At 42.5% G+C, this 10,797-nt stretch overlaps 1 protein-coding gene across 2 annotated transcripts; it reads right to left on the bottom strand.

Annotated features, from left to right (window-relative positions):
- Nucleotides 1-337: 337 nt before the first annotated feature.
- Nucleotides 338-1,589, bottom strand: LOC103724634 (periphilin-1-like). 2 transcript variants are annotated; one of them, XM_008821764.2, is made up of 2 exons: nucleotides 1,516-1,589; nucleotides 338-1,329 (listed from the first exon to the last, which is right to left on the bottom strand). In XM_008821764.2, the coding sequence occupies exons 1-2, from the start codon at nucleotides 1,583-1,585 to the stop codon at nucleotides 560-562; spliced, it is 840 nt and encodes a 279-aa protein (XP_008819986.1). In that variant the 5' UTR covers nucleotides 1,586-1,589; the 3' UTR covers nucleotides 338-559. The 2 variants fall into 2 exon arrangements, with proteins under 2 accessions (XP_008819986.1, XP_008819985.1); XM_008821763.2 differs by having other exon boundaries at nucleotides 338-1,585.
- Between the last annotated feature and the right edge of the window lie 9,208 nt (nucleotides 1,590-10,797).

Raw genomic sequence — 10,797 nt, 5'->3', positions numbered from 1 at the left:
TTTAGAGAGTTTAAGTGCTTTTTAAAATAACTGAGTAAGAATTATTCTCTAATATACCGAAGTTCTAAATCATGAAGACAGTACACTCTGACATTAACAGTTACAAATGGAAATAAAGCAAGCAGCAAGCCAATTAAATAGAAATTGGAAACCATTTTCACATGATATCGTTCTCTGTGAAATCAGACTTCTCACCTTAGGTGGATGCTCTCTAACCACATTACACTCACATGACCAGATGATCACACACTATGGAAGACCATAGAACACAGCTGAGTTCAGAAAGCTCCCCAAAACTGCTCTTTCAAACCCTAAAAAATTAACTGACCATTATTTTTTGGAGGGTGTGTGAGTATGGGCCAGAAGATTCTATATGTAGGAAAAAAATGTGAATTAATATATTTTAAAGACTGTTTTAGACATCTATTTGACACTGGAAATGTAGTCAGCTATCATAAAGTATTTCTTCTCTTCATCACAAAATAGTAACGATTTACATAATTGAACGGGCATAAAATCTAGAAACATTTTTATTTTGTTGGCTTGGGCACTAATTCTTCTAAAAAGGCTCTCCAAAATCTTGAGTAGAACTATCATACTCCGCAATGAAATGCTCGAGTTCTTCAACACACCGCTCACCTATTTCATGCAAGTTCTGCCTCAGCGCAAACTGTATAGATTTTTCTAAGGAAGGATCTTTCTCAATCAGCATTTTCACCACCATCCCGGAAGTTTCACAGTCTTGTCGGTAAACCTGTTCAATCTCTTTAGTTTTTGATGCTATTGCTTTAGAGCGACTGTCCAGCTGACTGTCTTCAAACAATTCTGGTCCATCTGCTGTGTTTGACTCGGGTTCTTCTGTCTGATCAATAAATGAAGGTGCTGTGGCTCCGGTCTCAAACTCAGAGACTTCAGCCCACTTGCTTGCAGCCTCAGCAAGTTCCTTTTCAGTTAGCCTACTTGGTTTGTCTAATGCCTTGGATGCAGAAATTGCTGAAGAACTTGAAGGTGAAGTATCTCTTGATGTTTTCAAAGACTGGACGGGCCTCTCTTTACTTCTGTGCAGAGACTGATGGAAGGAGTAGGTCTTGCGTTCTGGAGAATAGCTTTGACTGCTGACACTGGAGCCAGATCTGCTGTGTGGGGAGTCCTTCCGGCCTACAGGTGATTCTCCGAAAAAAGGAGCATCCCTTTTATGGGGAGACTGTTCTCTCGAATAATGGGACGAGTAGAAGCCTTTTCTTCTAAAGCCATCTCTCATGTCCCTATACACAGGCTGTCGGCTTGCAGAATGATCATCTCTTGTCCATCTATAGCCAGATTCATCTCCTCTGTGAGATGGACCACTTCTTCGATCATGAGAAAAACTGCGGCCCTCATCATAGTCTCGGTAATCAACATGACTGTAATATCTACTGTAGCTTCCTTCATCAGGTCTTTCTAGCAGTGGTGGCCTCTTTTCTAGCAGTGGTAGTCTCTTTGGCACAATATTAACTAGTCTATGGTAGCCATCACTGGGGTGAGTCCGAGGAGGAAATCGCTCTCTTGGAAGTTGTTCGTAGTCATATTGTCCCTCAGACCACATTTCATCACTTGTGCAAGCCGCTACACTCTGCCGCCGCCGAGCACCGCGAAGGTACTGAAACCCATTTTTATGTGCTAACTAAAACGTTAATGTAAAACATCTTAAAATAATTTGGAGTACTGGTGGTTTTTGATCATTTATTATATTAAATATAAGCTTTCTATACTATTATTATGAATTGAGAGCTCTAACATAACCATAATGTGGTATTATGAAAGTCAAAATCTGGAGCTGGAGATGGTTCAGTGGGTCAGAGCACTTGTTCTTCCAGAGAGCCTGGTTCCAGGACCCACATTAGGTGACTCACAACCACCTGTAACTCCAGCTCCAGGGGACCCCTTATGGCCTCCATGGGCACCTGCACAAACATGGCATACACACAGAGACACATACATTTTTTAAAATCTTTGAAAAGTAAAAATCTATTTGTGAATCTAATTTATTTTAGGAATGCCTCAAATTTACACAAGACTTTAAAATTGTTCATATAATAATCAAGAGAGGAAAAAGAAGCATTTTTCTTTGTTAATATATTCTTCTTAAGTGGGTGATAGAGCCACATTTGTAAGGGCTGGGGTCTTGATAGGTAGGGGGACCCCTGGGCAGGTCTTGTTATCCAGTAGATCTGCCTGGCAGCTATTTCAGAGCAGGTTTCCTGGTGAGTGCTGTAGAGGACCAGGGGACTGCTTCATCTTTAACGCTTAATTCATCAGTTAGATGACTGTGGCTCCATGTAAAAGTTAACTGTTGACTACACTCCAAGATGCTCTCAAATGGAAAAGGAAGTCTTTTATCCAAATTCTGCCTGCTAAGATGAAAGTTTATAGACTGGAGGAAGCTGTTGGACTTTGTCTCAGTGGGTTCATCCCTTCGGTCATCCATACTATCCATCAGCAGAGCCGTGTAGTAAACGCTTGTGAGAAACACTCTATGTTGAAGGGCATAGCTTAGTGCTCCCTAGAACATACAGCTCAGGTCAGGCTGTTTGGAGTACTGTCATGAGTACCCAGAGCAAAATAACTAGGAAAAGATCAAGAATAATAGCAGTGGTGTCAGGGGAAGAGTTGGCTTAGTATTCTTGGCAAACCTCCCAAGAGAGGATGTAACGGTTACTTGGGAGCTGTCCCCTGCCTTCCCTGTCTTGGTAAGTGCTACTATCATCTACCCAGCTTCACCAAATGGAGAAGGTGATGTCATTCTGGATCTCTCTTCATCTAGCGACTCATCTACTCTACCTTCTAAATTCTTCCTTGGGACTTGAACTGGAACGTATAACTAATTTGGTAAATTAGTTTTCCCGTTGTAATTTTTCCCCAAACTGAAAATCTCTAGGTGAAGTAGAAACAGGATACTTCAGACACTGTGACCCATGAGGAAAAATACTGATTTAATAAGCTTTACCCACATTTAGAAGTGTAGAGCTGAATATACAATATCTGGAAGATCTGAAGATACAGCAGGATGCCTTCTATCAACTGTAATTTTCTAGAAGTGTTGCTTAGGCTAAGGCTTCTTGTTCAGGCTGGAGTGTCTGGTTTGAATCTTGTTTCAAATCCAAGACTCCTGTAGTACTTGCCAGGAGTTTCCATAGAGGGTCTTCCTCAATCACCCTTCACTTTAGTTCTTGAAAAGCGTCTGTAACTGAACCTGGTTTTGGTTAGACTGGCTGGCCAGCAAGCCCCAGGGATCCTTCTATTTCTGCCTCCTCCGAACTGGGATGGCAGCCATGTTTCTATTTTTTGTTCTTTTTAAACATGGTTATGGGGAGTGAACTCAGGTCTTTATGCTTATGTGGTGTGCACTTCGCTGACTGACCTTTCTCTTCAGTCCCCTGTGTGTGCATTAAATAATAACCCATCAACTCCAGTTCGTGCTGCCTGTATACTCATGGCCGTGAGACCATCCACTGGAGCACAGTCTACCTACCAGGAGACACACTCTTAAAGAAAGATGACTCTCTCTCCCCCAAATGACATCAACTGTCCATAGTTCCTCAGTTAGTTATGGAGGCTCATAAACTCCTTCCCATTCCACACTAGAATGTTCGCCATCTTGGTCTTGTACAGACAGCCACAGCTGCTATGAGGTCATGAGTGCAGTGGGTGAAGTAGTTCTGTCATAACCAGGAGACACAACCCCTGGACCTTACAATCATTCTGCACCCCTATTCCACAATGGCCCCTGAGCTTTGGGGAGAGGGAGTGTGATCTAGATGTCCTATTTGTGGCTGAGCACTCTGTAGTCACTTATTCTCTGTACTCTAACCAGTTGTGAATTTCTGCATTAATCAGTAGCCACTGAACAAAGAAGGTCCTTTGATGAAGAAGTCTGATAGCTGCATTAATCTATGGGTAGAAAGATATTTATTTAGAGGACAGTTTGATCCTATATCCCTTTCGCAGAATAATACTAGTAGGTCCCCCCTGGAGCCTGTGAGCTCCCCAACCATGGATGCTTGGGTAGAGCTGCAGTACCAGCCATGTTTCCTCCTGTGGGTAATCCAATCTGAAAGTGCTGGCTCCCCATAACATTCGCATATGTACATTTTTCATAATTGTCTATGGCCAAATTTTGTGAAGACAGATGTTAAATTGAAAACTGTCCCTGTACTCGAGGAACTTACGTACAAAGGGATGGATTTGAATAACAGTCGAATGATAAATAAAACTTTTTAAATGCTCTCTTGATTTTGTTGACAATGGAAGAACAATGCAAGATGCACATTCCTATTTGCTGAACTAAACACTGTTAACAATAGCATGACCTCACTCCACAGGTTCATGCGATCAACATGGATGCCAAGTTTTGTTTAAAAGCTTTTGCATTCTTGGGGCAGAGTGTACAATACCACTGGTGGTGTGGGAAAACCTAACAGCAGTTATCAGATCTCAAAGGCCCTTTCTTGTTTATTACTTACTGGTGGGAGGGGATGCTGATGTTAAACTTCATACGTTTGTGTGAAATAGGGCTCGTCCTTCAAAGGCTCTTTTCATGTAGTACCATTGGGAACCTTTTCCTGTAGACAGGACAAAGTCTTGTCACCATTTGCACTTTGACAAGGACACGGCAGATACTGCTGTCAGGATATGGAAAGTTACAGGGAAAATACTGAGGGAGCACAGTTGTTCATCTGCATGTATAGTGAAGGATCATGGGATGATCTGTGTTATTTTCCAGGATATTTGAATAGTGCTTCACTGGAGAATGTGTTTTTATTAACTCAAGCTGATTATTTCTTAGCAAGAGAAGCAACTTATTATTTTTTTTCTTTAAACATACCGGGAATTGGGCAATTCGTATTGACACACTTCCAATTTCTGCAATTTCATGAGCTCTAGGTGAATAAAAATGCTGGCTGTGGGTGAAGCTAGCACCTTATCCTCTACACTGAGCACGCAGCAGCAGAATTCAGAGCTGACAATGTATCCAGTGGGAGAAACTATTAGTGTAAATTCAGGCATTGTGTTTCTTGTCTCCTACAAATAGCAAAATTGTAGATGAAGTGGACTATGATGAAGTCATTGCTGGGACCACTCAGAATATAAAGTTTTAATAAACTTGCATCCAAGTTGAAGACTGAATAGTACAGGGTTGGGACATGACTGGAATTTAATCAAAGAGTTCTGATAACCTTGGCCTCCTTAGACAAGATGATGAAAGGTGTCTCTGTCTACAGAAATGTGCATAGAATGCTAGTTATGATAGTATGATGAGTCAGAATCTAACCTCAAGAGTGTAAAGCTAAAGACCTATGATGAAGAATTATTCCCATTTTCAGAGGCTTGCATGTCTCACTATTAGCAGTTAGTTGTCCTGGTAAAGGATTAAACTCTAAGGAGCCTCATTGGATCTCTCTTACCAAACCTCAACTTTATTAGTCTAACATTTGAAGAAAGAGGTCTGTGTTTGGTCAAGTCCTAAAATCAACTTCACTTTAGCTGGTTAAATTAAATATCAAATAAATTAAATATCCATTTTATCTCTTAAAGAAGATTAATGGTATAGATAGTCTGAAAGACTTGGAAAAAAATATGAAGATTTGGGGGCCTGGTGAGATGGCTCAGTTGGTACAGGTGCTTGCTGCCAAGTCTCATGACCTGAATATTTGATCCCCAGGACCCATGTGGTAGAAGGAGAAAATCAACTCCTGTAATTTGCGGTCTGACCTACACACACACACACACACACACACACACACACAACACAGGCTGAGGCATGTGTGTGTGCCTCCTCCTGATGAATGTAATAATTTTTTTAAATTGAAGATTTAAAACAATTCATTTTGCTTTTCTTGATGCACTGCTTAATCGAGGGCCCTGATACCAGGTGACTCGGGTGTCTTCTGGGCTCTGACTGTCATACCCAAGGGCTTGACATATTGCATTAAATAAAATATGGTGGCAAGATCAGTGTTTAGCACTTTGGGTCACCCGAATATTATAGTCAGAGCACGTTGAACAGTTGTGCAGAGTGAGGCCCATGTTCAGTTGCTCCACAGATGCTAGATCCTTCTATCTTACATCTTCTGTAGTGGGACCTCACCCCAGGCGTTTGCAGAACAGTATGAAGCGTTGCTTTGGCACTAACTGAACATGGATGAAATCAAAACAAGAATACAAGGTCATTGATGGCTTCAGGGTCAGATGCCAGGCACCGTTCAGGAGGCATCTTTTTGATTTCCCGAGCTGAATTTTGATTAGGCTGTCTCCTGCGGCTCTTGTGTTCTTTATCTGGACCCCTTCTGTTATTGTTTTGCATCCATACAAACAAAACTAGGAAACCTTTGAGTAAGCAGCCTGAGTATTTTCCTGAGAGGAATCTTAACTTCATTTTTTATCTTAGTTTCCTTGAGAGCTGCTTAGATACATTTAATCTTATGTGTTTGGCAGAAGATAAATTTTTAAAAAAGCTTTTACTAGGAATTTTTCTACATATTCAAGCATAGAATGTTATGCGGGAACATCTGTGCAAACTACGCATCCCTGTGGAACTGCACTGAGTCTGCAGTACGGTTATGTAAGGGAAGAGGGCCTTGTGGCTCATTTCACCTGGTATCTTAAGTGCTGACTTGAGCCTTCTCGGGTGTCAGCTGGACCCTTTCTTCTGACTAGGCCAGTTGGAGGAAGCACCTACTCTTTGGGGCCTAAGACAAGTAGACACATAGCATCCTGGGGTCAGCTGCTGCTTGCAGAAGTCCATTTGGTCAGTAGTCACTTTATGGCAAATGGAGGTCACGTGGGGAGTGACATTCATCCCCCACATTGGTGGTGATTCTCACCCTGACAGAAACCTCTGGAATTTCCTAATGTAAGGAACACCCTTGAAACTCTTTTCAGTCCCACCAACAATGCTGGGCTGGAGGAGGCCCCAGCCACTCCTGGCATCCTCCTTTTGAAATCAAATACCCACCTTTTGCTCCTCATATGAACACTGGAATTTAATCTCATGCTTCCTTTAGAATTCTAGGTTTCTGTCTAACTATTACAAGTACAGGTTCATTTAATTCATTAAAAGTCCTCTGTGTTTTGTAGAGTTTTATAACAGCAGAAGGAGATAATTGATAAAGTAATGCTGTGTATATTCTTATGAAGTATCAGAGTAAAAATAGCTTATTTTGCTTGAGCTAGTTATTAAAATGAAGCTGTAAATGCAATATTTAGAATATCTTATTTATTATTTTTATTTAATGAGTATGAGTATATTGCCTGCATCTGTGTAAGTGCAACCATGTTGTGCAATGTCACGGAAGTCAGAAGAAAGCATCAGATCCCCTAGAACTGGAGTTATGGACAGTTGTTAGCCACCATGTGGGTGCTGGGTACCAAACCTGGGTCCTCTGCAAGAGCAGCCAGTGCTCGTAACTGCTGACTTCTCCCTCCAGTCCCATAAATGCAATACTTGAGCATTTATTATGTATCAGTCATGGCCAGTAATAGCCCTAAGAAATGAAAAAAAAAATACATCTGAAAAGAAATGTATGTGTGTGAAATCTTTGCAGCTCTGAAGTAGACACGGGGAAAGATGAGCAGAGAAAGCTGGAGGAATGTTTTTGTGTGTGGAATGGTGCCATTTTCCTGGGTGATGTGGGTTATTTTACACAGTCCTTTTGGTCTAGTTCAGGTTAGGTCAATTAAATGTGGTGGCAATGTCTGGCTACATCCAGAGTGGAAAGAAGAGAAAAAAGTTTCATAGTCACCAAAATCTTGGCTTAGAAGAGATGAATCTAGTCACATTTCCTTGTCAAACATATTCTTGGGCCAGAACAGAGATGCTTTGATGATTCGATGATGATGAAACAGACGCCTGAAGAACCTGAGTCCTCCAGGGCTTTCTTTTTTTTTTTGTCAATCTCCAGAGAGCCTTGCAGGTTGCCCTGGGTCTCCCATAGTAAGTGTACATCCAACCTAGAGTTAAAAGATGAAAAGCCCCTCAACTGGGCTGACTCTACAGGGAGCAGCCTAGCACATAGTCAGGACTCCCAAAAGAGAGAAAAGGAAAATAGACACATGGGCTTGTGTGTGCACATCTTGCCACATGGCTTGCCTGGATCACTTACTGGAGTGAGATTCTCCTCTGAGAGGGAGAGGACTGAGAACGAGGATGTCTGAGGCTGAGCTTCTGTCTCCCTGGCCTTCCAACCCCTGGGAACGGGGGAGCTAGCTGATAAAAGCGAGCGAGATAGAAGACTGATCCTAGGCAACTTCCCAGGAGGGGGCAATGCAATTAGATACACTGCCTATTGTGAAGACTCTTCTACTTGAGAAAAAGTGCAGTTTTGAGAGAAGGCAACATCAAACCACTGTGCACGGAGAACACTTTGGAGAGCCCAAACCCAAGGGAGCGAGGACTGCGCTGCTTTGTGCTGAAGCAGAAAGTCTTACTCTATAGGGGAGCATGAAGGCAGGTGCCAGGAGAGGGCAGGCAGGGAGGGCCCCGGCTTTGCTGGAGTCTCTGCTCTCCACTCATTCTCAGATCTATTGTAAAAGCATGTTTCAAGACAGAGAGACTGCAAGAGAAAAGCAGTCCTTTGGAGTCCATCGAGGGCACTCTGCTGCACCGGGTTCAGTTGGAAGCACGCAGGGAGCATTTTACTGAACATAATCTATTTCTGGATAGAGCGGCAGCTTTGCAGCTTATGGGAATTCCCCTAACAACTTCAAGATGACATTGAGTCCCAAATGCATCTTTAACTTTGTTTCAGGCCAAGTTTGTTTTTGATTTTGCTCCAACGATCTCTCAAAATTGACCTTAGCTAAGTGGCAACAGTTCGCCAATACAATCTTTGTTATGCTTTTCCGCTTTTCTTTTTGAGACAGGGTCTCCCTATGCAGCCCAGAGCGGCTTTGAACTCATGATACTTTTGCCTCAGCCTCCTGGATGTTGGGATTACACATGTGCACTCTCACCCTGGCTTGCTTTAGTATTATTATTAATTTTAATACCAATTTATGGAGACAATTTTTTTTTCTTATATGTGCTGATTCTCCACAAAAAATTGCAATGATTGTTCCCATTTCCAAAGAAGGTTGAGGCCCTGAAAGGGTGCCCTGGCTTCTAGGACTGTGTTCTGATCTTTGAGCATGATGCCAGGGCAGTGTTATTTAGCAAAAAAACCCTTCTGAACATTTCCACAGGGCAGTCAGGCCTGAGATCCTCCAGGGGGGAGAACCAAGTCAAATATAACTGAGAATCATGGGTACTCAGGTAGACTTGGTATTGAGATAAAAGTCACATGAAAACAGAGCAGTAGTTCTAATCCCTTGTCCAACCTCAAATGCTCAGTGGGAAGAAAGTGAACAGTACCTGTCAGACTGGTGGGTTATTATGTGGTAGCCACATCCTATCCCCACCCAGATGCTTTTTTTTGGAGAATAAATAGCTTTAAGAAAATAAGTATTTTCTGTAAGACCTCTATGTTAGCTATTTTTTGCTGTGACCAAATACCTCACAAGAAGTGATTTAAGGGCCAGTGAGATGCTTCAGTGGGTAAAAGAACTTGCCATGCAAGCTGGGGAATTGAATCTGATTCCTGGAACCTATGTAAAGATGGAAGGAGAACCATAAAGTTGTCATCTGATACACACCCACACACCCACCCACCCAAACACACACACCATGGCACGTGCGCTGCTCCCACATCATATACACATACACACACACAAATACAATGATGATAAATATATTTTTAAAATACTTGAATTTTATGTGTATGAGTGTATTGCCTGCATGTGTATAAGTGCACCCATGTTGTGGAATGCCCCAGAAGTCCCCTGGAACTGGAGTTACAGACAGTTGTCACCTGCCATGTATGTGCTGGACCTCAAACCTGGGTCCTCTGCAAGAGCAGTCAGTACTCTTAACTGCTGAGTCATCTCTCCAGCCCTGATAATAAATATTTTAACAAAGCAAGAGAGCAAGAGTTTATTTTGGCTTATTGTTTGAGGGGTGTCATGGCAGGGAAGACAAGGTGGTTAGACTGAGGAGGCTGGTCACATGACCACCACAGTCTGGAAGCAGAGAACAGACAGGAAATGGGACTAGTCTATAAAGCCTCAGGGCAAGACAGCCTGAGAGGGCGGGTTTGGACTTCCTCCATCGGGGTAGCTGCTCAGAGCTCAGCAGATCACCAGAGACTGTAGGGTTCTGGCCTCCCTCTGGCCTCCAACTACCAGAGGGCCTGAGAAACCAGGGGAAAGCCTGGCAGCCCCACGATCCTGCCTCCACATGGTGGTGAACTTCTAATTGCACAATATCATTCCCCTACCTGGTATTTTGTGAGGCCCCTCCCAAGGCCCCAGGGCAGATCTGGCTTTGGTAGGCTAAGGCTGGGATCTCAGCAGTAAAGAAGAGAGTGCCAAGTTCTGGCCCTTCTCTGGCATAGGGTTGACAATGCACAGGACCTCCTGAGAGAGCCTGGATATAATAAAATGGAAAGCCAAAACACTACATTCCCAGCAAAGCCCACCAATCCTGTAGAAGAGTTCTACAAGGAGAACACCTAGAGATAACCCAGGACACTGAATTTAAAAGAACAATCATAAACATGATCAAGGAATTCAATGAATTTAAAGAACACAGGAACAAACAAATCAAAGAGCTAAAAGAAGATAGGGATAAACTTCTGAATGAATTCACAAGAGAGATAGAAACATTGAAGAAAACTCAGGCAGAAATGAAGAAGGAAGTGCAAAACTCAATAAGCCAACTTGAAA

This window comes from Nannospalax galili, unplaced genomic scaffold (genome assembly GCF_000622305.1).
Source record: "Nannospalax galili isolate Female #2095 unplaced genomic scaffold, S.galili_v1.0 scaffold207, whole genome shotgun sequence".
Lineage (NCBI taxonomy): Eukaryota > Metazoa > Chordata > Mammalia > Rodentia > Spalacidae > Nannospalax > Nannospalax galili.
The sequence above is the reverse complement of the archived record's forward strand: the minus strand, read 5'-3'. Positions and strand labels throughout refer to the sequence as shown.